Here is a 27,339-nt window from a genome sequence, read left to right as displayed (position 1 = left end):
TCTCCACCCTCCCACCTCACACCCGGCTGTCGTGGGGACAGTTTTGACATTTTGTTTTATTACAAACAGCATCAATCATGGTACAACCCCCCCAATCAGCCAGTCCCACCCGCTGCGAGCGACACCCCCCACCCCGCACAATCATCACACCCCCCCGAGCAACACAACCGCCCTGCACCTCGGAGGCTGTCCGACAGCGGGAGGCTTGGGGAGGGGCATGCGGAGAGCTGGGAGTGGAGCTGGGGGGCACAGAGCTGTGGGCTGAGATGCTATGGGGTGACTCACTGCCTCACCCCTGCCCCGGGGCTGCCCAGATACACACCCCATGCACCAGCCAGCACCGGGGTGGGGGTGTCAGCTGTTATCCTTCAGCCCCACACACTGACCATCCCCCTCTGCATAACACACCCCCCCAGCCCCGACCCCTGTGCAAAGCAGAGGTGAACCCAGGAGTCCTGGCTCCCAGCCCCCTGCTCTAACCACTCGACCCCCCTCCCCTCCCAGAGCCCCTCAGGAGTCCTGACGGCCCTCACCCGGGGAGGGGACCACACTCATTGTGCCCAGTGGGCAGTGACCGTGCATGGGAGGGAGGGGGTAGTTGGGACTGGAGCTGCCCCTCAGCGAGTGCTGCATGGGGGGGGTGGGGGTGGGAGGGGTGGGGGGGGGTGCAGTGATTCCCGAGAGTCCCAAGCAAATCACAGTCGTTTCTTTCTGATTTCCGAGTAGACGGTGCCGCTCTCCGGGGCGGGGCTGGGGCCCGGGCGGCGGCTTCTGGTCTCCTGCGGTGAAGGCTGGTGTACAATCCTGAATATCTTCGTTACCCTGGAAGACAGGAAAGCCAGATCAAGGACTGCACCAGGGAGAGAACCCAGGAGTCCTGGCTCCCAGCCCCCCCTGCTCTAACCACCAGACCCCACTCCCCTGCCAGGGCCAGAGATAGAACCCAGGAGTCCTGGCTCCCAGCCCCCTGTGACGTTATTGACATAAGCTGGGACCGTATAGATCATTGTTGCAACCAAAGTCCCGTAGTGGCACCAAATCTTGTATAAAGGGGATCAAATCAGGTGTCTAAGACAAGGTTATGGCTGGCTGGTTAGGGTTATGCTGTCTGTGTGTTTGTATCATTTTTGTATTTAAAGTTGTAAGAACTGGCTCTGTACTGTCTGTATTTCAAACTTGTGCTGTGCTTCCGGGGGACACCCCAGACAAGTTGGTGTCAGCTCTGCCTAGCCTGCTGGACGGCCCATTAAGGACCATCAGCGACACACCTGACCCACTGAGAGAAGGCAGACACGCCTGGGGACTCAGCCAGGCAGGCAGGGCCCTGCCTATGGACAGGACTCTGGGGTTTTTCCAGGCCATGGGATGGACAGATTGTCCGTGGGACACACAAAGCAAAGACCACCTGGCAAGAGACTATACAAAGCTGCTGCAGCTCCTCCAGCTGGTCTTCAGTCCTGCTTCCGACCTCTGGAGGGACTTGGCTACAAACAGAAACTCTGAAGAAAGGACTGAAGGACCCATCCCCGCTGGGGATGTTCTCCAGCTCCCTTCATCGGATGCATTCAGTGGAAGGATTGGCAACAGCGTGATTTGTGGGTAAGATCGGATTTGTATATTGACCTGGCTCTGGGGCTTGGTCCTTTGGGATCGAGAACCTTTGTTCTTTTACTGGGGTACTGGTTTTCATCACCGTTTGTCCCCATAACGAGTAGCACTGGTGGGGATACTGGGAAACTGGAGTGTCTAAGGGAATTGCTAGATGACTTGTGGTTAGCCGGTGGGGTGAGACCGAAGTCGTCTCTGGCTGGCTGATTTCAGAGTAGTAGCCGTGTTTGTACTCCTCGTTCTGGCTGGCTGGTTAGTTTGCCTTAGGGGTGGAAAAACTCCAGCCTCGGGCTGTAACTGCCCTGCTTGAAGCACTTTATCCTGAATTGGCACTCTCACTTGGGTCCCACCAGAACCAGCCTCCTTACACCCCCCTGCTCCCCTCCCCTCCCCTCCCACCAGCGGGATAGAACCCAGGAGTCCTGCGGCCGGACACAAAGGCTCCTTACCAAGGTAGGTTTGTTGTCACCGACACCCTGGTCTGAAGGACAGAGACAGGAGACAGACGGGGTTAGAAACACGACAGTCCCGGGGCACAGGCCCCCCCCAGCCAAGCAGTGACCCACCCCCCAGGGGCAGCAGGGCCCGTGCGGAGTTAGTGCCAGCAGGCAAAGCAGCACCAGCTGAGTTAGTGGCTGCAGCCGGCGTGGCCCCCAGGGCTCAGCAGGGGTCCTCAGGGTGGGGGTCTCCTTGCACCAGGATGGTGAACCCGGGAGGGGGGAGGAGGAGGGAAGGGAAGGGAAGGGGAAGCGGGCGTGAGGGGAGTGGAGAAGCGGCGGGGGGGGATGGGGAGGTAATAAGCAGGGAACCCGCTGGCCACATGACCCCCAGCCTGTGTCTCCGCGGTGCTGTCCCAGATTCCCAGCACCAGCGGCTTGGGTTGGGGTGGGGTGGGAGGGGAGCAAGGGGGGGCTGAGGGAGGAAAGGGGGTGGGGGGATCGGAGAAGCAGGGAACCCCAGGCCCCAAGTGCCCCCTCGCCCCATCTCCGCAGTTGCTCCCGAAGTTCCCAACACCGGGGGTGGGGGGCACCCGGAGCCCGTGACACCCACAGCTCAGAGCAGCCACGGGGGACCCGGGACCCAGCCCGGGGGAAGAGAATCCCAGACGGGCTCTTGGAAACTGGGGCTGGCGCGGCTGCGATGTCACTTCCTGTCTGGCCGGGGAGTTTCCCATCATGCCCCTGGGCTTGGCCATCCATCACACTGTGGCATGGGGGAGCGACAGCAGCACTGGCAGAGGTGCAGGCCCCGCCCACACAGCTCACAGGCCCCGCCCAGACAGCTCGCAGGCCCCGCCCACACAGCTCACAGGCCCCGCCCACACGGCACGTGGCATGCAGCTGCGAGGGGCGGGGCTGCTACTTACTGTGGGCGGGCGTGGCCTGGCCTCCGACGGGCGGGCGCTGCTTGGGCCCCCTGGGGAAACAGCAGATTCCACATGATGCCGGGGGTGGGGGGAGAATTGGGCCGTCCCCCACGCCAGGGACGGGGGCAGCAACCAGCCGGCTTCCCCACAATGCGGGCTGCTCCCTCCGGGATGTGCCCCACACTCAGCCCCTGGCTCTCCCTGTGGGGACGGGTAGCTCCGGGGTGGCTCAGGGCGCTGGGTGCCAGCCTGGGCAGGGACTGTTCCCTAGGAGACCTGACACTGTTTCCAAGAAGCGTGTGGGGCGAGATCCCATCCTGGGGAGCAGAGAGGTGGAAGGACCCTTCCCCACAGAGCGAGTGACAAGCAGAGACCCTGAAGTGCAGAGACCTGGGGCTGGGGGGCAGAGAGAGTGACCCCCTCCAGCACCCAGGGGCAGCTCCCAACCCCTCTCCTCACGAGCACTCGGGGCAGCCCCCAGCCCAAGGGACCCCCAGTTCCCCAAGCCGTTCCCCTCCAGTTTTGCAGAGCAGGAAGTAGAGCAGGCCCCCGAGCAACGCCACCCCGGCCAGCGACCCGACGACGATCCCGGCGATGAAGTTGAGTATGGAAGAGGTTCGGGGGGAGAAAAAGGGGGTGTATCAGGGAGGCCAGGCATGACCCCCCCCATGCCCCAGGCTTCCCAATGCTGCTCCCTCTTGCTGCCCAACGTGAGGCCGTGGGGGTTGGAACCGCCACCTGCCCCTCCACCCCCAGAGACATTGGGGGCAGCTCAGCCAGGGGTCCCCTGAGCAGGGGTCTGGACACAGAGAATGGCCGACACCCTGTTTCCTGGCCACTGATGGCCTGGGCCCCTCCTCTGCAAAGGTGCCAACTGAAGGGGCTGGAGAACAAAGACATCAGGTGGCCAGAGGAGGGGCGGGAGAGTTTCAGTTTGGAGCTGGCTGGGGAAATGGAGGGGGGCCCAGATGGGGCTTTGGCCTCCCTGCCCCCCAAGACGGACCTGACTGAGGGTCCTGTTCTCTGCACCTACAAGCTCTGTGTTAGACCATGTCCCTGTCGTCTAATAAACCTTCTGTTTTCCTGGCTGGCTGAGAGTCCCGTCTGACTGCGGAGTTGGGGTGCAGGACCCTCTGGCTTCCCCAGGACCCCGCCTGAGCGGACTCGCTGTGGGACGCGCACGGAGGGGCAGAGGAGGCTGAATGCTCCGAGGTCAGACCCAGGAAGGTGGAAGCCGTGTGAGCTTCTTGCCCTGCAGAGGAGACTTCCCCAGAGTCCTGCCTGGCTTTGTGGGGAGCAGTTCCAGAGCATCGCCCGGGGACTCCGGGACACAAGTTGCTCCTGTTCTCGTTAGTGGCGGTGTCATTGAGAACCCAGCCGTAGCTCGGCGCTGGGATGGAGTTGGCGACGCACAACAGGGTCAGAGGGGTCCCCAGGGGCGTGTCGGGTCCTGGTGCGTCTATCCTGGCAGAGTCTGGCCCGTCTACACAGACAGGGACAGGGTCAGTAGATGGATGGCACCCGTGAGAGATCCCCGTATTAACAGACCCGGTGCCCTACCCCAGAGATGGCTGCATCTCTGTGGCTGGGCGATGCCAGCAGGGCCAGGGGCAGCGTGGCCGGGGGACGGGGCTGTAGTTACTCACAGGCCCCCACCTCGGTGCTGGGCTCACTGCGTTCGGTGCTGACGGGGTTCCTGGCCTCGCACTGGTAGGCGCCGGCATCGCCCCGGGTGACACCCAGCACCGTGAGGGTCCGGTTGTCAGGGGACAGCAGCAGCCGGTCACTGGGCGTGAAGTACGACCCATCCCAGAGCACGGTGTCAGCGCTGGGGGAAGTTTTGCACGTGAGAGTGAAGGTCCCGTTCTCCAGCACCTGGGTTTGGTTCGGCGTCACTGAGGGCCTGGGCAGCATTTCTGTGTCCCTGCCCCTCCATCTGCCCGGGATCGGGGCTGCTGTCCTGCGGGATTGTGGGAAGGGTCCTGGTGCCATTGTCCCACGGGATAGTTTGGAAGCTTCTTTTGGCTTTTGCCACCACAGACCATCCGAGACAGAGAACGAGGGGGTTCTCCTGCCCTAGGATAAATCCTCAGCAGCTGGAGTCCTGTGATTTTTGGTAGAATCTCGGCTTCCATTTAATAAAAGGGAAGTTTCTGGGCCATATGAATGAGGAGAAAAAATGGAAATCACAACCCGACAAGACCCTGGGTCCCGACAGCGAAGGCACAGGCCCGACCAGGAGCTGGATTTAAATCTTGTAATTTTTAAGCCAATCTTGTGATTGTTTGGGGCTGGTTCCAATGTCTGGAGCTGCCGGGCAGGCGGGGCCCCTCCCCGGCCACTGGTCTTCGAGCTTAGAGAGAGCTGCATCCTCCTGTGGAATTCTGCAGAGATGCCACCGAGATGGGGCGGAGCAGGAGGAGAATTGTTTGTAATAGTTTTATGAATCCTCTGTGTGCCTCGGTTTCCCCCACACTTTGGATTGCTATCCAGTGGGGGGAAAGGATTATGTTTGCTCTCAGGGCAGACACAGGCTTGTGTGTGTTGCCTGAGTGGACGGACTGGGTCATTAAAAGCCTGTCCAAGGCCAGTCCATAGCAATGGAAAGTCCAAGAAGACAAGAAAGCCCAGTCCCCAGGACACTGACCCCGAGCAACCCAGGGGGAGATGGGTTGCCTGGCTCTTGGCAGGGAAGCTGAGCAGAGACCCCAGGTCGAGAGCAAGGGACTGGAAGGTGTGAGGTGGGGAAACGCGATGGTTTCTGAAAGGAGCCAGGGGTTTCTCACCTGGGAACTGGCTCAGGGCTTGTCTGCAGCTCTTCGTGAAGACGCTGGGGGTGGGGGGTTTCTCCCGTCGGTGGCGGTACTCCCCCTCCCCGAGAGGCGGTGGGTGCATTGAGGGGAGAAGTCTGTCTGCACCGGGGTCGGGACGGTGTCACCGCGTTGCTCAGGGACACCCCCCAAGCGATGCAGTGACACCGACGTAAGTTGGTAGCGTGGACCAAGCCCAAGGAAGGGAGACAGAGCCGGACCGTGGGCTCGCGGCAGCTTGGCCGGGCTCTGGCTGACCAGGCTGGGCTCTGCACTGACCTTCCCATCTCAGCACAGAGCTCAGGGCCGCCTAGGCCACAGCCAGGGACCGACGGACCTGACGGACCACCCTGGCTGAGGGGTGTCAATCCCTGTGGGGGCACCAGGCCCCCAGCAGCCCGGCTCCGCTGGCCGCGCCCGGCAGAGCTCCCGGGGTGAGGCAGGGGCTGGCGCCCAGGGGCTCCGTCTCGGAGGCGTGGGGAGGGGGCCGGGGAGGGGAAAGGGGTGTGACGCTGTCTAACCAGACAGATCAGCTCAGGCTACGGCCACAGGGAATTCACTGGGTGCAGCGACGAAGGGCTGTCAAGAGGTCCTGGTGGGTCCAAGCCGTTCGCTTGTAGATTAAAGGGAGACGTCGGTGTCTTGTCTGCACTGATCTGTAGCGTGTTAGTTCACGAGACGTTACCCTGCTCGTCACTGGCCCCCAATCACAGGTGTCTCGGCGTTTAGGTGGGAATTCACCTGGGGTGCGAAACTGCCTGAGACCTAAGGAAGGTTGTTTCTGTCACAAGGCATTTACAGGGCCTTTCCCAGCAAGCGGGGTCGAGGCCTCAGAATTGCCAGTGAAGCCTCCTGTTAACTCCAAAGCAGGAACCGTCGAGGGAGAGTGGAAATGCCCAGCCTGCCTGCACGGGCTGCTCACCCGCGCCCACGTGGGCGAAGGGCCCGGCAGCTTGTCGCTCGCCCGGGAAGAAGATCCATAAACACGCCTGGCAGCAACTCGTCCCTTTCTCGCAGCTGGGAAATCTTTGGGTAGTTTAGTCGAGACACTGGCTGCAGCGTTGTCTTTGGGGCGAGGTGAAAAGCATCCACTGACCGGGGTAAGTGACGGGCCTTTGGGGTCGGGAGCGACCCAAGGGGGTGGCTCTGGGGTTTAATAACCTCTCCTCACGCAGCCCAGTTTGCGGGGTGGGAAGATGGGCTCCTTGTAAACCCTGCTGCAGTGATGCGGGAGTGCACACTCGTTACTGGGCGGGGGAAATCTAATCACCGAGCACACCGCCAGCTGGGGGGTCTGCCCTGTTTTCTGACACTCTGCCGGAGACTGGCACTCGCAGTGGGGAGCCGCTCCAGCCAGCACGACAAGGGGGACCCCTGGGGGTCTGGCACATCGCAGGGTCCCTCGAGGGGCTGCTCCAGAGCTGGGGGCGCAGCAGGGGGCCTGGGAGCTGGCGGCGCTGGGTGGGGGCGGCTGGCAGGGAGACACTCGCACAAGGAAATAAACAGCAAATGTTGGCACAAACAAGAGAGCGAAGGAGGAAGCAGCTGGGCAGGTGCAGCTCCCCTCCCCCAGCAGGGCTGCCCCGGGCAGGGAGTGGAGCCACGGGACAAAGTCCCTGGCATCCGTCAAAGACACGGCACGTCTGGCTGGGATGCAAAGCCAGGGCGGGCACATGGCAGGCGCCCATTTGGCTGGCATCCCGCTTCCCTGAGCCGTACGAATCCTGCAGCGATCCCCCTGCCCATACAGCTCTCCCCTGGGGATCCCCTAAGCCCTGACCCCTGAGCCACCCCTGCCAAACAGCCAGAGGTGCCGGGATCTCAGTGCATGGGGGAAACAAGCCACTTCCAATAAACGCCCAGCGCTCCGCTGACATGAGCAACCGAGTGTGGGACCCGGAGATGGGGGAACACAGAGCACCTGGCATGGGGGGGGACGGGGGGAAACTGGAGAAAGGGGAATGGGGGGCACGCAGAGCCATGGGCATGGCAGGCATGGGGGAAATCGCATCCAGTCAAGACCCCGGATCCAGACAGTGAAGACACGGCCCCAACCAGGAGCTCGATTTACATCTTGTGATTTACACGCTGATCTCATGATCGTTTTGCTCCAGTGCCAAGGTCCATGAGCTGCACGGCTGCCAGGTCGGGGCAGTGAGCGACAGGAGACCGGCAGGAAGCTGGACAGGACCAGAGCGCAGGGGGATGTGGCTGGACAGACAGTGAAATAGCCGAGCGCCCAGTGCGGGGAGTGGGATCGGTGCAGGCAGTGACAGGTGACCGAGCGGAGTCTGATCCAGACTGGAGACAGACCAGAGCGTCCCCTGGGGAACAGAGCCCGAGGGGTGAATCCAGAACTGAGCTGAAGACCCCAGACCCGGCTTCAGAGACAGGAAGGGCCCAGGGCGCAGGAACGGTGCTGACCCACGGGGTTGGTGCACAGAGGGACAGGGGACGTCCCATGCAGACAGGGAGCCCGGCTGGAGACAGAACAGATCCGGAGTTGCCAGGGCACTGGCTGGACAGACAAGTGAGTGTGGGGCACGGTGCCCGGCTACTCACCCTCCACCACGATCTCCATCCTAGCCGTGAGGCCGGTGACGGAGTTGTGAGCCTGGCACTTGTACCTGCCCAGCTGATCCAGGCTTGTGAGGTTAACAGTCAAGATGCTCTCGGTCTCGTTCGTGTCGGTGCCGTTGAGAAACCAGGGATAGCTCGGGGCTGGGACAGAGTCGGCGAGACACACGTCAGGGACAGAGGGGACCCGAGGGTCAGGCCGATGGGTCCTGGAGAGTCTATCCTGGCGGAGTCTGGCCCATCTGCACACAGTGGGAGGAGATCAGGGGGAGGGATGGCACCAGTAGGACAAGTATAAACAGGTGCCATGTCCCACCCTACAGTGGCTGCATCTCCGTGGCTGGGCGATGCCGGCAGGGCCAAGGGCAGCGCGGCCGGAGGACGGGGCTGTCACGGAGTCCCTGGGCGATACTCTGGAACTGCTCCCCATGAAGCCAGTCAGGACTCTGGGGCAGTCGCCTTTCTGTGAGCAGCCTGTCTTCAGGACACACCGCTCACACAGCTTCCACCTTCCTGGGTCTGACCTCGGAGCATTCAGCATCCTCTGCCCCTCCGTGCGCTTCCCCCAGCGAGTCCGCTCAGGCAGGGCTCCTGGGGAAGCCAGAGGGTCCTGCACCCCAACTTCGCAGTCAGACTTGATTCTCAGCCAGCCAGTAAAACAGAGGTTTATTAGATGACAGGAATATGGTCTAAAACAGAGCTTGCAGGTGCAGAGAACAGGACCCCTCAGCTGGGTCCATTTTGCGGGGGGGGGGGGGGGGGGGCAGTGAGCCAGACAACCACGTCTGCACTTCACTCCATGTCCCAGCCAGCCCCCAACTGAAACTCCCTCCAGCCCCTCCTCCTCTGGGCTTTGTTCCTTTCCGGGGCCAGGAGGTCACCTGATTCCTTTGTTCTCCAACCCTTTAGCTCTCACCTTGCAGGGGGGAAGGGCTCAGGCCATCAGTTGCCAGGAAACAGGGTGTCGGCCATTCTCTTTGTCCAGACCCCTGTACACACCTGCCCTCTAGGGCTCTGCAATGATCATACACCCTTCTCCCACCCCCTAGATACTTAAGAACTGCATAGGGGAAACTGAGGCACCCCCACAATATTCGGAGGAAACATTAAGAACAGTCCCACTTCGTCACATCTCTCCCCCCTTCGAGATCGAACTGAGCGGGGTCACTTTACCCGGTGACCTGGGGAAGTTCGAAGCCACCAACGTTCCCATGGATGCCCCAGCATCTCTCCCATTCCTTGCTAGGAGTTACACCAGGCCCTTCCAGTTTCACGCCCTCCCTTAGGTCGGGGGTGGTTGATAGCACTCGCAGGCCGCATGTGGGAAGGTTTCTGCGACCCGTGCCCTTTGGCCACCCCAAAACCCCAGGGGGTCAAACTGGGATTGGGTCTTCTCCCCGACAAGCTGGCCATCACCTTCCGCTCCCACTGGGGGTCCGAGGGGCCTGGCCCCAGGAAACTCCACACAGACATATAGGTTGGGGTCGGGAGTGGGAGCCTGTCCACCTCCCCACCCATCTGGCTGACGGAGTCTACGGCCTTGGGACCCAGCAAGGGAGCTAGACACCGGGGCTTTTCCGCAGGATCCCCCTGGTTCAAATCTCCAGCCTGCTCAAAGGCAGTGAGGTGGGCATCCACATCCCCCCCTCCTTAACCAGGGGCAGCAATTTAGTCTCGAGGTTCCCTGCGGAGCTGGCCCCCCGGGGTCTATCCCCACGCACACCTGGGAGGTCCCCTAGGCCTCTCCGCTCCCCCACAGCCAGTTCATGCTGCTGCTGCTTCTGCAGCTCTTTCTCGGGCTCTCGCTGTCTCTCATAGTCCTCTGGCTCTCTCGGACTCAGCTCCAATCCCGTCCGTCTCCGATCCCCGGATGGGGAACCCGATCGTGAAGACCCTCGTCTAGTCAGGGACAGGAGTCTTGGCGATGCCTGGCTCCCACTCCAGCTGCTCCCAGATCCTGCTATAGCCCCATTTGGGTCAGGAATCTGTCCCTTAGAGCGGTCATCCTCCTCCAGCTGCACGATTAACTCTGCTTTGTTGAACTTTCCAATGCTCAACCCTCTCTTTCTGCACAGGGTTACAACGTCCTTCTTAAGGAGATGGTGACAGGCCATCACTCTGCTCTTCCCAAGTTGTTGTGGACTCACAGGCCTATGTGCTCTCAGCTCCCCACGGTTTCCAGGGAGAACCCCTAGTGTGCCAGCCCTTCTCAAGGTCACCACCTCTTTGCCAGGGTCGAGCTGCAGACTCCTCCGCCCCTGGGACCGCTCGCTGCAATCCCCCGGGGGACCCTGTTACTGCAAAAGTCCTTCTCTCTGGTCACACACTCCCAGGGGTTAACCGCCCCCTGAAACCGTCTCTCTCTGAATCTTCAGCACACCTGGTCCCCATCAATCCCCCTTCGTTTTACTGTTCCCCAGTCACTTACTGCCGGAAGCGCCGTCCACGGGGTGCAGTATATCCCACCGCTGCCACCAGTTGTCACGGAGTCCCTGGGCGATACTCTGGAACTGCTCCCCATGAAGCCAGTCAGGACTCTGGGGCAGTCGCCTTTCTGTGAGCAGCCTGTCTTCAGGACACACCGCTCACACAGCTTCCACCTTCCTGGGTCTGACCTCGGAGCATTCAGCATCCTCTGCCCCTCCGTGCGCTTCCCCCAGCGAGTCCGCTCAGGCAGGGCTCCTGGGGAAGCCAGAGGGTCCTGCACCCCAACTTCGCAGTCAGACTTGATTCTCAGCCAGCCAGTAAAACAGAGGTTTATTAGATGACAGGAATATGGTCTAAAACAGAGCTTGCAGGTGCAGAGAACAGGACCCCTCAGCTGGGTCCATTTTGCGGGGGGGGGCAGTGAGCCAGACAACCACGTCTGCACTTCACTCCATGTCCCAGCCAGCCCCAAACTGAAACTCCCTCCAGCCCCTCCTCCTCTGGGCTTTGTCCCTTTCCGGGGCCAGGAGGTCACCTGATTCCTTTGTTCTCCAACCCTTTAGCTCTCACCTTGCAGGGGGGAAGGGCTCAGGCCATCAGTTGCCAGGAAACAGGGTGTCGGCCATTCTCTTTGTCCAGACCCCTGTACACACCTGCCCTCTAGGGCTCTGCAATGATCATACACCCTTCTCCCACCCCCTAGATACTTAAGAACTGCATAGGGGAAACTGAGGCACCCCCACAATATTCGGAGGAAACATTAAGAACAGTCCCACTTCGTCACAGGGGCTGCAGCTACTCACAGGGCACGGTGACTTTCCTGGGCTCACTGAGGTTGGTGCTGACGAGATTCCCGACCTCGCACCAGTAGGCGCCGGTGTCGGCCCGGGGAGCATTTGGCACCGTGAGGGTCCAGCTCTCCGAGGACAGCCCCAGCCCCTCACTGGGTACAAGGTAAGACCCGTCCCGGAGGCAGAGCACGGTGTCGGTGCGGGGGGAGCTGTTACACGGGAGGGTGAAGGTCCCATTCTCAGGGTCGGGTTTGGCGGCACCGGGGGCCTGGGCAGCATTTCTGTGCAGGGAACAGAGAGAGCGTCAATGTGTATCCTGGCCCTCCAGTCGCCAGGGACCAGGGCCACCATCCCATGGGATTGTGAGAAGGGGCCTTTGACCATTTCCACCACAGACCGTCTCAGAGAAGGAACGATGGGGTCTCAGATGGAGGCGTTGGCCAATTCCTGCCATGTTGGGTGCCCCCTTTTAAATCCTCAGCTCCTGGAGTCCTGTGATTTTCAGGAGAATCTTCACTTTCATTTAACAAAGAGCAAGTTTCTGGCCCTTTTGATTGGGGTGAAAATGTGGAAACTGCAACCCGAAGAGATCCTGGGTCCCGACAGCGAAGATACGGCTCTGACCAGGACCTGGATTTAAAGCCTGATTTGTATCCCGATCTCATGAATGTGCAGGTCCGGCTCCGAGGGCTGTGAGCTGCACTGGCCATCAGGTTGGTCCAGTGAGTGACAGGAGACAGGCAGGAAGCTAGACAGCACCAGAACGCAGGGGGATGTGGCTGGACAGACAGTAAAAGAGCTGAGAGCGCCCAGTGCGGGGAGTGGGATCGGTGCAGGCGGTGACAGGCGACAGGGAGTGTCTGATCCAGACTGGAGACAGACGGGAGCGTCCCCTGGAGAACAGAGCCCGAAGGGTGAATCCAGAACTGAGCTGAAGTCCCCAGACCCGGCTTCAGAGACAGGGAGGGCCCAGGGCGCAGGAACGGTGCTGACCCGTGGGGCTGGTGCACAGAGTGACAAGCGACAGGGGACGTCCCATGCAGACAGGGAGCCCGGCTGGAGACAGGACAGACCTGGTGTTACTGGGGCACCGGCTGGACAGACAGCGATGCAGCTCCCAGGGCTCAGTTTGCCAGTAGACTGAGGCCATCGTGGGGGCACGGTGCCCGGCTGCTCACCCTGTACTTGGATCTCCAGGATGGCGTTCCTTGAGCTGAGGGGGAAGACAGTGATGGCCACACAAGTGTAATTCCCAGGGTGGCTGACGGAGAGATTGGTGACCTGGAGCTCAGAGCCGGAGCCGGAGCCGCTCGCCTGGAGCTCATTGAAAAGCCAGATGTACACTAGAGCCGGGCTGGGGTGGTCTCGGCAGAGCAAATTGAGGGCGGAGCCCTCAGCATAAACCTTCTGGCTGGGGGTGTGACGATGTGAAGCAGCAGGGAGGGGGGAGTGTTGACCTGGGAATGTGCCCTGGGGACGGGAGACCTGAGAGCCTGTCACCTGAGCCAGGAGGGGGAGGGGGAGGTAACACCTCTGCCCGGGAATGTGGACGGAGGCTGCAGCAGGGAACCTGCTGGGTGGGTTTAGTTTTCAGTTTGGGGCTGGGAGGAGGAACACAGGGAACCCCAGGGCTGGGGTCTAAGCTCCCTGCTCCCCCAGAAGGACTTCACTGAGGGGTCCTGGGTGTACCCACAAGCTCTGTTTTGGACTGTGTTCCTGTTGTCCAATAAACCTTCTGTTTTACTGGCTGGCTGAGAGTCTCAGTGAATCCCAGGAAGAGGGGTGCAGGGCCTGGACTCCCCCACACTCCGTGACAACTGGTGGCAGCGGTGGGATCTACTGCACCCCGTGAACGGCGCTTCCTGCAGTAAGTGACTGGGGAACAGTAAAACGAAGGGGGATTGACGGGGACCAGGTGTGCTGAAGATTCAGAGAGAGACGGTTCCAGGGGGCGGTTAACCCCTGGGAGTGTGTGACCAGAGAGAAGGACTTTTGCAGTAACAGGGTCCCCCGGGGGATTGCAGCAAGCGGTCCCAGGGGCGGAGGAGTCTGCAGCTCGACCCTGGCAAAGAGGTGGTGACCTCAAGAAGGACTGGCACACGAGGGGTTTTTCCTGGAAACCGTGGAAAGCTGCCCGGCCTGGGAGTGGCCAGCAGGGAGATGTACGCTAAACGCCTTAAGAGCGACCTGGTGGAGCTGTGCAGGCAGAGGGGGCTGCGCATTGGGAGGTCCACCAAGGAACAGCTGATTGCCCAGTTGGAGGAGAGGGATCGCTTGGACGACCCGATCCCTGTCCCTGAGGGAAGCCGCCCGGGGGATGCAGCGTGGGCCCTGGGGCCTGACCAGGCTGGGAGGGGTCAGACTGCTGCCCAGGACACCCCGAGACCCTCTCTACCTATGCCTGGGGGAGGGGTTGGGGGAAGCCCAGCGAATACTGAGGGCACCCTGACCCCAGCAGCCAGCAGGGGATCCTCCCGGCGGAGCTCCCCATCCCTGGAGCGGATGCGGCTGGAATGGGAGAGGGAGAGGAAAATGAGGGAGCTGGAGGATCATGAAAAACAACGTCAACATGAGGAGAAACAACGTCAACATGAGCAGGAGGAGAAGGAGAGGGAGCATCAGGAGAAGGAGAAACAAAGACAGCATGAACTGGAGCTGGCCAGGCTGAGGAGCAGTGGGGCCCCGGCTGCGGTGAGTGAGGGGGACCCAAGACCGCAAGGAGCTTTGATAAGTGCTTCCTGGCCCAGCGGAAGGAGGGGGAGGACATCGATAGCTTCCTGACGGCCTTTGAGAATGCCTGCGAGATGCACAGGGTTGACCCTGCAGACAGGCTCCAGTTCCTCACCCCCTTACTGGACCCCAAAGCCGTGGAGGTCTACAGCCGGATGACAGGGGCAGAGGCAGGGGACTATGAACTGTTCAAACAGGCCCTGCTCTGTGAGTTTGGGCTGACCCCCGAGATGTACCGGAGAAGGTTCCGGGGTCAGCGTAAAACGCCTGAGGTCACCTACCTACAACTGGTCAACAGGATGCAGGGATATGCCCGCAAGTGGACAGCGGGGGCCCAAACTAAAGAGGACCTGCTTGACCTAATCGTACTGGAGCAACTGTATGAACAGTGCCCTTCCGACCTGAGGCTGTGGCTGGTGGACAAAAAGCTCGCGAACCCCCAGCACGCAGGGCAGCTGGCCGACGAGTTTGTGAACAGTCGGTCAGGGGGTAGCAGGGAGGAGTCCCAAAAGAACAGGCCCCCCCCGATGCAGAGAGAGAGTCACCATGGGGCCTCCCAGCGGGGAAATAGGGAGAACCCCCTCCAAAGGGGAGCGCCTGGTGTCGGGCCCCTCCGACCCGCTCGAGGGGACCAACGTGACCTGAGCTGCTATCACTGTGGCCAGAGAGGCCACGTACGGGCCCAGTGCCCCGGGCTCAGGGACAAACTGAGCAGACCCAACCTACCCAGGGTTAACTGGGTAGGGACTCAGCTGGACGAGGGGCAGATGACCCAGGAAAGGGGGGCTACCAGTTTACCACCTGCTCAGGAGGGAAAAGTACCCCCGGCCAGCCCCGCCAGAGGGCTAGAGGCTCTGGACTCAGGGTGCTCGGTTTACAGGGTGGGCGCGGGGCTGTCCCTCCGGAGAGAGTGCCTTGTTCCCCTGGAGGTGGATGGGAGGAAGGTCAATGGATACTGGGATACGGGGGCGGAGGTGAGGCTGGCCCGGCCCGAGGTGGTGGCCCCAGATCGGGTGGTGCCCAACACCTACCTGACCCTGACGGGGGTGGGTGGGACCCCATTTAAGGTGCCCGTGGCAAGAGTACACCTGAAATGGGGGGCCAAGGAGGGCCCCAAGGATGTGGGGGTACACCACCATTTGCCCACTGAAGTTTTGATGGGGGGAGACCTAGAGGACTGGCCAAGCGACCCCCAGACCGCCCTGGTTGTGACCCGTAGCCAGAGCCGGCGAGGGGCACTGCACCCTGACCTGGGGGAGGGTACCACACCGGAGGCTCAAGACCCTACTCGGGTGGGGAGGGGGCGCCAAGGGGCACGGCTCAGAGAGGCGGAGGCCTCAGACCTGACCACTGAGGGGGAACCGGGCCCCATCCCTTCCCCAGCCACTGAGTTCCAGGCCGAGTTGAGGAAAGATCCCTCCTTGCGGAAGCTCAGGGACCTGGCCGACCTCAGTGTGGGACGGACCATGAGGAGAGGCTGCCAGGAGAGGTTCCTGTGGGAGAAGGGGTTCCTGTACCGAGAATGGGCTCCCCCAGGGGAAGGGGAGTCCTGTGGGATCAGGAGGCAGCTGGTGGTCCCCCAGAAGTATCGCCGCAAGCTCCTGTACCTGGCCCATGACATCCCCCTCGCAGGGCACCAGGGAATCCGGCGCACCCGGCAGAGGTTGCTACAGAACTTTTACTGGCCCGGGGTCTTTACCACCGTCCGGCAGTATTGCCGATCCTGTGACCCCTGTCAGAGGGTGGGGAAGGCCCGGGACAAGGGGAAAGCGGCTTTGAGACCTTTGCCCATCATAGAGGAGCCTTTCCAGAAGGTGGCCATGGACATTGTGGGGCCTCTCGGCAAGACGACCCGGTCGGGGAAGAAATACATTCTGGTGGTGGTAGATTTCGCCACCCGCTACCCCGAGGCAGAGCCCTTAGCTTCCATTGAAGCAGACACCGTGGCAGATGCGCTCCTGACCATTTTCAGCCGAGTGGGGTTCCCCAGGGAAGTCTTGACAGACCAAGGCTCCAACTTCATGTCGGCCCTGCTCCGGTGCTTGTGGGAGAAATGTGGGGTCCGGCACGACTGGGCCTCAGCGTATCACCCCCAGTCCAATGGGCTGGTGGAGAGGTTTAACGGGACGCTAAAGATGATGCTGAAAACCTTTATGAACCAGCACCCGCAGGATTGGGACAAGTCCTTACCTCACCTGCTGTTCGCGTACAGGGAGGTGCCCCAGGAGTCTACCGGATTTTCGCCTTTCGAACTGTTATATGGACGGAGGGTGAGGGGCCCCCTGGACCTGATGAGAGACGAGTGGGAGGGGAAGGCCACTCCCGATGGAGAGTCAGTGGTGGAGTATGTCCTGATCTTCCGAGAGAGACTGGCTGAACTCATGGGCCTGGCCAGGGAGAATCTGGCCAGAGCCCAGAGGAAGCAGAAGGTCTGGTATGACCGCACGGCGCGGGCCCGGGCCTACGCCACCGGGGATCTGGTGATGGTTCTCATCCCCGTGAGAAAGAACAAACTACAGGCCGCCTGGGAGGGCCCGTTCAAGGTCGTCAAGCAGCTCAATGAGGTAAACTATGTGGTGGAGCTGTCGAACCGGGCCCACCACCGCCGGGTGTACCATGTGAATATGATGAAGCCATATTATGCCAGGGGGAATGTGGTGTTAGCTGTGTGTGGACATTGGGAGGAGCAGGGAGATGACCCTTTAGTAGATCTGTTCCCTGGGACCAGAGCTGGTTCCCCCCTGGAAACAATTCCCCTCTCGGATCAGCTCACCCCTGCCCAGCAAGCTGAGGTCAGGGGGGTGCTGCATCCGTACCGACAGCTGTTTTCCAACCAGCCTGGACGCACTAATCTGACTGTCCACCGGGTGCAGACAGGGTCGCACCCGCCGATAAGATGCTCCCCCTTCCGAGTCACGGGGAAAACTGCTCAGGACCTGGAAAGAGAGGTCCGGGACATGCTGGCTTTGGGGGTGATCCAGCCATCGGCCAGCCCTTGGGCCTCGCCGGTGGTGCTGGTCCCCAAAAAGGACGGGTCGGTCCGGTTCTGTGTGGACTATCGGAAGCTCAATGCCATCACTGTATCTGATGCCTACCCCATGCCCAGGCCGGACGAGCTCCTAGACAAGCTGGGAGGAGCTCGGTACCTTACCACCATGGACCTTACAAAGGGCTACTGGCAAGTGCCGCTGGATGCAGAGGCCCGGCTGAAATCGGCCTTTATCACCCCTCTGGGGCTCTATGAGTTCCTGACCCTGCCTTTCGGCCTCAAGGGAGTGCCGGCCACCTTCCAGCGCCTGGTGGACCAGCTCCTGAGGGGGATGGAGAGTTTTGCCGTGGCGTATATTGACGACATCTGTGTCTTTAGCCAGACCTGGGAGGACCACGTGTCCCAGGTTAGACAAGTGCTGGACCGACTCCAGGGGGCTGGGCTGACTGTCAAAGCGGAGAAGTGCAAGGTGGGGATGGCTGAAGTATCTTACCTGGGCCATCTGGTGGGGAGCGGCCGCCTAAAGCCGGAACCGGCCAAGGTGGAGGTGATCAGAGACTGGCCCGCTCCCCACACCAAAAAGCAGGTCCAAGCCTTTATTGGGATGGCAGGATACTACCGAAGATTTGTGCCCCACTTTAGCGCCATAGCGACCCCCATCACGGAGCTATGCAAGAAGGGGAAGCCAGACAAGGTGGTCTGGACCGAGCAGTGCCAGGAGGCTTTCCGGGCGCTGAAGGAGGCTCTGGTCAGTGGCCCAGTTCTGGCAAACCCAGACTTTGACAAGCCCTTTGTGGTGTTCACCGACGCCTCCGACACGGGACTGGGGGCGGTGTTAATGCAGGAGGATGAAAAGGGGGGGAGACACCCCATCGTGTACCTGAGCAAGAAGTTGCTACCCCGGGAGCAACACTATGCGGCCATCGAGAAGGAGTGCCTGGCCATGGTGTGGGCCCTCAAGAAACTAGAGCCCTATCTCTTCGGGCGACACTTCACCGTCTACACCGACCACTCTCCCCTGACCTGGCTGCACCAGATGAAAGGAGCCAACGCCAAACTCCTGAGATGGAGCCTGCTCCTGCAGGATTACGACATGGACGTGGTCCATGTGAAGGGAAGTGCCAACCTGATAGCGGATGCGCTGTCCCGGAGAGGGGGCCCCGAACTTCCCCAGGTCACTGGTCACAGTGACCCCGCTCAGTTCAGTCTCGAAGGGGGGAGAGATGTGACTATGTGAAGCAGCAGGGAGGGGGGAGTGTTGACCTGGGAATGTGCCCTGGGGACGGGAGACCTGAGAGCCTGTCACCTGAGCCAGGAGGGGGAGGGGGAGGTGACACCTCTGCCCGGGAATGTGGACGGAGGCTGCAGCAGGGAACCTGCTGGGTGGGTTTAGTTTTCAGTTTGGGGCTGGGAGGAGGAACACAGGGAACCCCAGGGCTGGGGTCTAAGCTCCCTGCTCCCCCAGAAGGACTTCACTGAGGGGTCCTGGGTGTACCCACAAGCTCTGTTTTGGACTGTGTTCCTGTTGTCCAATAAACCTTCTGTTTTACTGGCTGGCTGAGAGTCTCAGTGAATCCCAGGAAGAGGGGTGCAGGGCCTGGACTCCCCCACACTCCGTGACAGGGGGTGATCGTGGGCCCCCCGGAGCGAACACAGGAGAGCCGCGTGTTGGGGGGGGCTGGGGGAGGGCAGGCTGCTCCGGCTGCAGAGAACTCGCTGCCCAAGGGAACTAGATCCAACCGTTACCCGAGGCACAGGGGAGCAGCCAAGGGGGGCGCATGTCCCGGGGTGGGGTAACATGCTCCTGCCCCGTGGAGCTCCAGCCTGGCCCCACACTGGGGAGTAAACACCAGCTGACCCCAATCCTGCTGGGGTGCGAGGGAGCGTCCCATGGTCACAGGGGCTGTGGGGTGAAACCGGGATGGACCCGGAGCCCGACGGACAGGACGTGGGGCAGAGACGGAGACAGAGCAGGGAGCACGGGCTGCGCTCAGGGCAGAGGGTGGGTGAGAGACATGCACCAGGCTCACGTCCGATTCCCGCGCAGGGCAAAGACAGGGAGCCGAGGGGAGGCAGGAGGGGTCACAAGCGACCAGGCGCTGGGCACAGACAGGCAGAGACGGCAGCGCGGGCTGCGCCGAGGAATGGAATCCGGAGCGATGGACGATCCAGATTCTGGACACCTGGGAACGGCCCACGGGGAAGAGACCCCACGGGGGTGAAACGGGAACTGACCAGGCACCGAGAGAGCCGGCGCTGGGTGCAGAGCCGGCGAGAGCGGGCGCACGAGGGGCTGATGGAACTAGTGACCGGCTGACGGCTGATGCAGCTCTGGCGAAGCACAGACGCTCGGGGGTTAAACCAGGCCTGGCCAGGAGGGAAGAGCAGGCGCTGGGGAGAGCCCAAGAGAGCCGGCACCCCCTGCGTGGGTGGGTGATATCGGCGCAGTGAGGGAGGGAGAGGACGGCCCCGAGGGTGGCGAGGGGGCAGGACAGAGCCGCACTGACCCGGCTGATGGCAGACGGGGTGTTGGGGGCAAGGCGCAGGCTCTGCAGTGCAGAGCGACGGGGTCATTCATCAACGGGCAACAGTCTGGCTTCGGATCCCGCGTCAAGAGAGACGGGGCCAGCGACGCGGGAACGAATCTCAGACTGGAGCCCCGGGCCCGGCTGCTGAAAGGGCAGCATGGACAGCAGGGCTGGCGCATGGTGACAGGGCACCGTTGGATCCAGACTGGAGACAGGCGGGAGCGTCCCCCAGAGAACAGAGCCTGAGGGGTGGATCCAGGCCAGCCCCAGAGCCCTGGCTGCAGAGACAGGGAGATCCCAGCGGGCAGGGATGATGCTGACCCATGGGGTCGGTGCAGGGAGTGACAGGGGACGTCCCACGCAGACAGGGAGCCTGGCTGGAGACAGGACAGACCCGGGGCAGCTGAGCGCCGGCTGGCCGGACTGACAGAGCCCCCAGCACCCCACGTGCCCAAGACAGAGGCAGGCGTGGGGCGCGGTGCGCAGCTGCTCACCCGGCACCGCGATCGCCAGGTCGGCGCTGTCGTAGTGGGGTGTGAGGACGCTGTCGGCTCTGGGGTTTCTGTGCCCGAGTGGTTCACAGAGAGACTGAGGATCAGGAACTCGGACAGCGGCCCCTCTTCCTGGGTCTGCATCCCACCGTGACACCACGCGCCCCCCACGGCCAGGTTAGTGTCCGCGACCCAGGGCAGGCTCAGATTAGAGCCCGCAGCGTAGAGCTGCTGATGGGGCTGATCACGGGGGTCAGGCCCGAATGGAGCAAACACAGGACGGTCGCACACCTCCACAGGGCAGGGAGAGCCCCAGCACCAGATACCCAGAGCTGGCGCCAATGCCCAGGGCTGCCCCGGGGCCCAGGGACCCGGCCTCCTGAAGGAACACAGTGGGGAACAGATTGGAGGGCGAAACCCCCGCTCCTGCTTTATTGGAAGATCCCTCGATCGACGGCTAACTCGGGGCTGATCCCTGAGCTGGCTCAAGTCCCCGTCAGGCCCGGGTGAGGGATGGTCTGAAGCGTCTCCAGAGGCTGATACGGGTGGTTATAAGCCCCCTGCTGAGCTGCTGGGCTCTGTGACGACTGATCCCCTGGTCACTAAATCAGGGCAGAGAAGAGCCACAGAAGCGATTCAGGGCGGGCGGAAATGCTTTGGAGCGAGCGACTGGCAGAGCTCGATGCGTTGAGCTTCTTGGAGCTCTGTGCGAGTGTCTGTCTGACAACAGCGCGTCAGCCCCTCCGTGGGGAGATAACACCAGGCCTGGGAGCAGAGCAAGGCCGAGCGAGAAGGAACGGCTGGAAGTTCAAGGCAGACACGTCCCAGTTAGACAAAGGCCCAGATTTGTACCAGCCAGGGTGACCAGCCGCTGGGCGAACGCCCGAGGGCAGGGTGGATCCCCCATCTCGGATCCAGGCTGGGGCCTGTTCCTCGAGCGCAAGTGACTGGGCTCCATACTGCAATAGCAGGGGATTCTCTGGCCTGCGCTAGGCAGGAAGCCGGACTAGTTGGTCGAATGGCCCCCGCTGGCCTCAAACGCACCAAGTCTGTTAATTATTAACCGTTTACAGCGACTCTGAGGGTGGCGCCTTCCCGTTCCTGTCACCGAATCAGCTGGCGCTGGCCGAAGGTTACTGACAAGGCGCACAAAGGGAGGGGGATTTGCAGACGGGTTCAGGGGTGACAGGCACACGGGGGACAAAGGAGACGGCAGGACCTGTTCTTGGTGGTTATCGGCCACCCCACTGCCCTGCCGCTCTGCCCATGACAACAGATCCACCCGGCTTCAGTGCCGGGTGCAGGGATTCTCTGCTCTGAGCTCCTGCTTCCCCCAGCAAGTTACCCATTAACCGCCCCCACCCCCATCCGGCCAGACGCTCCCCAGGAAAACAGGGGTTTGCAGCTTCCCAGCCCCGGCCGTGCTGCAGGGCTTCTGTGCTACGGGGCAAGGGGTCGGGCTGGGGGGATCTGGGGGCTGGCAGGGCTGTGTGGCCTGTGCTGGAGAACTGCCCTGGGGCAGAGCTACCCTACACCAGGGATGGATTTGGTCCATTGCGTTTTAGCAGGTTGATCTGTTTCCTGGATTATGGTAACACACAGTGGATGATTGTTCTGGGCGCTGCTCAGACCCCAGCTGAGACCAGGGGCCCGTCGCGCCGGGCACTACCCAGACCCCAACCCAGACCAGAGCCCCTCGCACTGGGCGCAGCCCAGACCTCAACCCAGACCAGGGCTCCGTCGGGCTGGGTGCTGCACAGACCCCGACCCAGACCAGGGCTCCGTCGCGCCAGGCGCTGCACAGACACAGCGAGACGGCCCCTGCCCTGAAGGGCTCCCAGTCTAAGCGGACAAAGGCAGGATCACTCTCCACGTTACAGCTGGGAACCGAGGCCTAGAGAGCGGCAGGGACTGGACCAAGGGCACCCAGGGAGTCAGCGGCAGAGCTGGGAATCGAACCCAGGAGTCCGGGCTCCCACAACCACAGAAAGATGAAACTGCAGGTTCTTTGCTGAGTCCCACGGGGCAGCAGGCCCAGGGGGCAGTCGATGGGCACACACAGCAGGAAGGTTCCCTCCCAGGGAAACGGCGCAGAGAGATCTCCGGGGTTACCCAGGAGAAAGCAGACCAGGCCAGAGGAGGCTGGAGCCCGGAGCCCAGATGCCCCGGTGAGGGGCCCGACAGAGCAGGGGGAGCCGGGAGGCGGAGGCGCAGCTGGGGATACTCTCAGAGCGAGTCGATGGAGGTGAGGTCGCTGGTGCTGACCCAGCTGGAGGCTTCGCACGACCAGGCCCTGGTGTGACTGCAGGTGACGCTGGCCAGGGTGAGGGTGCGGCTGTCCAGGATCAGCGCCAGGCACTCGCCCAGCCAGGGGGCTGCCTGGTCCTCAGCCAGCCTGGCGCCGGTGCAAGGGGAGGTCACGCAGACGAGAGCTACGGTGTCAGCGAACTCCACCGGGCAGGGCTGCGCACCCCACCTGGGGCAGAGCCAGCTGCTCTGCAGGCAGAAGGGGTGGACGGGACTGAGGGCTAAGGGGGGGCAGCGCTCTCCCCCCTCCAGCACCTGGCACGAGGAGTCCAGCCGCCCTCGCACCATCTCAGGATCCGCACAGGGACACACAAGAGCCTCCCCCCTCGCCCCCCTCTGAAAGGAGATGGGCCGGCTGCACAGAGACACAACTTCTTTCTGCGGCTACTTCCCTGGGCAAGCAGCTGCTGGGAACGGGCCCCATGGTGATTAACCAAGGATGGGGAGACCTGGCAGTCACCCCCCAGAGCTCCCAGGGGTCCCCCATCATCCAGAGCAGCAGGACTCCCTCTGCCCGCAGTTATTGTGGCCCCACGTGCCCCTGGAAACTGAGGCACAAGGTGACGACAGCTCCTGGCTTCCAAACAGTGATGGGCACTGGCTCTATGGCGGCACGGGGGGGGGACATGGGCTCCTGCACCCCTGATCCTTGTCCCACAGCCCCCGTCAATCTCCCGATCCCACCGCACTCCCACTGGGGACTGGGCAGCAGCGCTGGACTGGGGCAAGTGGGACCAGGATCAGGTCCTGTGAGCGTGCTCCTCCTCCCAAAGTGGGAGGGGAACTGAGGCCGAGAATCACACGGTGCGAGTCAGGGGGCGGGGTTTGCACTAGGGTGTGCGAAGATCTTTGCACTGAACACACTGCAAGATGGACTCCGGTGGCAGGGGAGCAGGGTGTGCTAGAGAGAACCGCCTGTGACGAAGTGGGACTGTTCTTAATGTTTCCTCCGAATATTGTGGGGGTGCCTCAGTTTCCCCTAGGTAGTTCTTAAGTATCTAGGGGGTAGGATAAGGGTGTATGGTCACTGCAGAGCCCTAGAGGGCAGGGGTGTGCAGGGGTCTGGACACAGAGAATGGCCGACACCCTGTTTCCTGGCCACTGATGGCCTGGGCCCTTCCCCCCTGCAAGGTGAGAGCTAAAGGGTTGGAGAACAAAGGAATCAGGTGCCCTCCTGACCCGGGACAGGGACAAAGCCCAGAGGAGGGGGGGCTGGAGGGAGTTTCAGTTTGGGGCTGGCTGGGACATGGAGTGAAGGGCAGACGGGGTTGTCTGGCTCACTGCGCCCCAGAATGGACCCAGCTGAGGGGTCCTGTTCTCTGCACCTACAAGCTCTGTGTTAGACCATGTTCCTGTCATCTAATAAACCTCTGTTTTACTGGCTGGCTGAGAGTCATGTCTGACTGCGGAGTTGGGGGGCAGGACCCTTTGGCCCCCCCAGACCCCGCCTGGGCGGACTCGCTGTGGGAAGCGCATGGAGGGGCAGAGGAGGCTGAATGCTCCGAGGTCAGACCCAGGAAGGTGGAGCCGGGTGAGCTGTGTGTCCTGCAGACAGGCTGCTCACAGGAAGGCGACTGCCCCAGAGTCCTGACTGGCTTCATGGGGAGCAGTTCCAGAGCATCGCCCGGGGACTCCGTGACACCGCCCCAGAGGGGACAGCAGCCCATAGACACCTGGGGATACAGGGAGTGGGGGGGGCCCAGAGTCTGGGGCGGGAACCACAGGCCAAATACAGAACCTTGAGCTCGAGTCCTGGTGGCCCGATCCTGGCCCCAGGTGAGGACACACGGATGGGGCTGGGGGAGGGTCCCAGAGAGCCCCAGCTCCCAATGGAGCCAGAGGGAGAAGGGGTGAATCTGCCCCTTCCAAATACCCCAGCACTCAAGAGCGGGTGTCACACCAGCGCTGATCACACACAGGGAGAGGGGCCCTGGCACTCCCTGGCACAGATGTGCCTCCGAACCCCCAGCACAGACCCCCTTCCCCAACCCGGACTCCCCCCAGCATGGGACACCACCTCCTCACACCCAGCACGGACCCTGACCCCATGCCCTGAAGCGACCCCCCCTCCACTGCCCCCCAGGGCCAGCCGTTTCCCTCTCCCCAGCGCCAGGGGCCACTTCCCAGAGCGCCATGAACAGGGACTTGTGATGGTGCAGCCTGTCCCCGCTCCTCACCCCCACGCCCCCGCCTGCAGCCCGTCCTCCCCCGGGCAGAGCCGTCAGTGCCAGCTCCCCGGGGCAGCAAGACCCGGCTCTGCCATGGAGACGCTTCTCCCCCGGCAGGTTAATGCTCACTCAGGCTGGCAAGGCAGAGATGCCGGGATGGGGGGAAACATTAGGGGGGTCCGGAGAGGCTGTGGTGGGCAGGAGGCAGTGGGGTGGGAGGGCACTGGGATACCAGGATGGGGTGGGGGGTGCCAGGGACACCAGGGGGAGCTGGAGAGGCTGGGACAGGCAGGGGGACACTGCAGACACCAGGACGGGCTGGGGGCACCACAGACCCTGGGGGGAACTGCAGCCCCGGAGCTTGACTCCTCCGTGCCCAGAGCAGGGCTGATGCAGGTGGCATGAGGGAGAGCTCCCCCCACAACACACATAGCCCCCCTCACCAGAGTGTGCCCCAAGCCCCAGGGGATCTTAGGGTCTCTGGCCCAGCCCTTGGCCCCTTGGCCCCTTTGCCACTGCTGCCAGTGAGGGTCTGGATCCCACTCAGGGGCCAGAAACCGAGCTGGGACCCAGCAAATTCATTTCACCCCGGACCCTGAACGGGCATCGGTGGGAACGGCGGGTTCTGGGGGGTGCTGGGAAGCCCAGGGGTCCCCCTATGCCCAGTGAGGCTCAATCCCACACTGCTGGCACGTCAGGGAGAGCCAGGATGGGGGGGACCCAGAGCCCCACATTTCTGGGGGGCACCATCTCCCAGGAGAAGCAGGGGGCAGGGAGTCCCAGGCTACCCCACGGTGTCTGTGTTTGGGGGCGGGTTCCCCCCATGTCCCAGCCAGGCTCATCCCCGGGGGAGAGGCCCAGAGCCCATCGCTGGGGCGGGGATGGGGAAGGGGCAGGGCCCGGGGGTGGCACTTACCAGAGACGGGCAGATGCACCGTGGCGAGGCGAGGGCTAGTCGGGCTCTGTATCTGCACCGTGTAGCTCCCGGTGTCGCTGAGCGTCAACCCCGCGATGTGCAGGGCACAGGCCGGCCCCGCTGTCTCCCGCCCCGTGTGGGCCGGGCCGGGGGTCTGGACGGGGGGTGTTCCTGGGAAGTAGGTGAGGATCCGGCTGTTTTCATCAGTGTTGTCTGATCGGTACCAGCTGCAGAGCACGAAGTCCTGTGGCGCTGGCTGGGGGGCCAGGCTGACGCCCCCTCCCACCGCGGGGCTCGGCGGGGTGAGGACGATGGTCACCGGGGTCTGGGCCGGCGCCGGCTGGAGGCAGGAGCCCAGGACGGAGGCTGCGGGGGAAGGAGAGGCTCAGCTGGGCAGCGAGGGGCCGGGGCGCGGGGGGTCAGTCGGGGTCTGGGGGGGACACAAGCAGCGAGCGCCCGCCCAGGGGGACCAGCAGCCCGGCTACACCCGGCCAGACAGCGCGGGGCATGGGGCAGACCCTGGGCCGGTCCCTGCCCGGCCTCCAGACCCACCCCCCGGCCGGGGGAACCGCCCCGGGCTCCAGCCGTCGCTCCCCAGTCGCAGAGCAGAGGGCGGGGTGCGGATCGGGCAGGGGGGGGCAGGAGCTGCCGACGGCTCCATGGAGATGGGGGGTATCCCCAAAGCCGCTGAGAGAGTCAAACATGTGACCCCCCCCGGCTCTGACACCCCCAGGTCAGGGTGGGGTTAGAGCGCGGGGTAAGTGGGGGAGGGCTGGCGCCCCCATCCCACTGGGACAGGAAAGAGGGGGGATGAGCGGGGGGGGGGGAGCCCCCTGGGACGCAGCTACGGGCAGGGAAATCTGGTGAGAAAACGCCCAGAACCAGAGCCCGGAGGGTGCAAATCGGAGCTGCTCCATGGGACACAATATCCCCCCACTGGGGGCTGGGCCCGGGGAGACAGACAGAGAGAGGGGTGGGGTGGGGATAGGTAGGTGTGTGGGGATGGACCCACAGGGGACCCCGTCCTGGGACTAACACCCCCAAAGGGGTGACCCCCACCCTCTGCCCCAGAGCTGCCAAGCCCGCCCCCCATGCCCTGCTCTCACCTGCCAGCAGCAGCCCTTTCCAGGGGCCGCCCCATGCCGGGGGGGTCCCAGCTCCCGGACAGACACCCCATGGCCCTTCTCCGCCCCGGGGATCGCTGCCTGACGTGGCCTTGGAGAGAGCCGAGTGTGGGTGCCCTGCCAGACGCCTGGGTTCTCTGGAGCAGCTGTGCCAGCTGCCGGGGCTCCCTGACTGAGACTGGCCAGGCGGGGTGGGGACGAGACACCTCCGGTCCCCGCCCTCCTCCCCCCTCTGGGGGCAGGGCTAACTCCGAGCCAGCCCCTCCCACCTGCCCAGCTGTTTGTGTCCCTGCACCTGTGGGTCCCGCTCTAGGGCAGGGGCAGCTGGGAGCTGGGCAGATCCGGTCGCCCCATCGCAAAAAAGAGATACTGGAATTGGGAAAGGTTCAGAAAAGGGCAACAAAAATGATGAGGGGGATGGAAGGGCTGCCAGGTGAGGAGAGATGAATAAGAGTGGGCCTTTTCAGCTTGGAAAAGAGACGACTAAGGGCGGACACATACAATCAT

The 27,339-nt window shown here is 62.6% G+C and overlaps 1 protein-coding gene across 1 annotated transcript; it reads right to left on the bottom strand.

Moving 5' to 3' along the window:
- Nucleotides 1-566: 566 nt before the first annotated feature.
- LOC122463802 (carcinoembryonic antigen-related cell adhesion molecule 1-like) lies at nucleotides 567-27,339 on the bottom strand. Its single transcript, XM_043535614.1, is given in 14 exon segments — nucleotides 567-749; nucleotides 751-822; nucleotides 2,058-2,089; nucleotides 2,975-3,024; nucleotides 3,434-3,605; nucleotides 4,194-4,457; nucleotides 4,621-4,890; nucleotides 8,347-8,518; nucleotides 8,521-8,603; nucleotides 11,592-11,825; nucleotides 11,828-11,860; nucleotides 25,709-26,074; nucleotides 26,815-27,064; nucleotides 27,334-27,339. Coding segments are annotated over 14 exon segments (2,058 nt in total). The 3' UTR covers nucleotides 567-695.

The sequence above is a fragment of the Chelonia mydas genome, chromosome 24 (genome assembly GCF_015237465.2).
Source record: "Chelonia mydas isolate rCheMyd1 chromosome 24, rCheMyd1.pri.v2, whole genome shotgun sequence".
Lineage (NCBI taxonomy): Eukaryota > Metazoa > Chordata > Testudines > Cheloniidae > Chelonia > Chelonia mydas.
The sequence above is the reverse complement of the archived record's forward strand: the minus strand, read 5'-3'. Positions and strand labels throughout refer to the sequence as shown.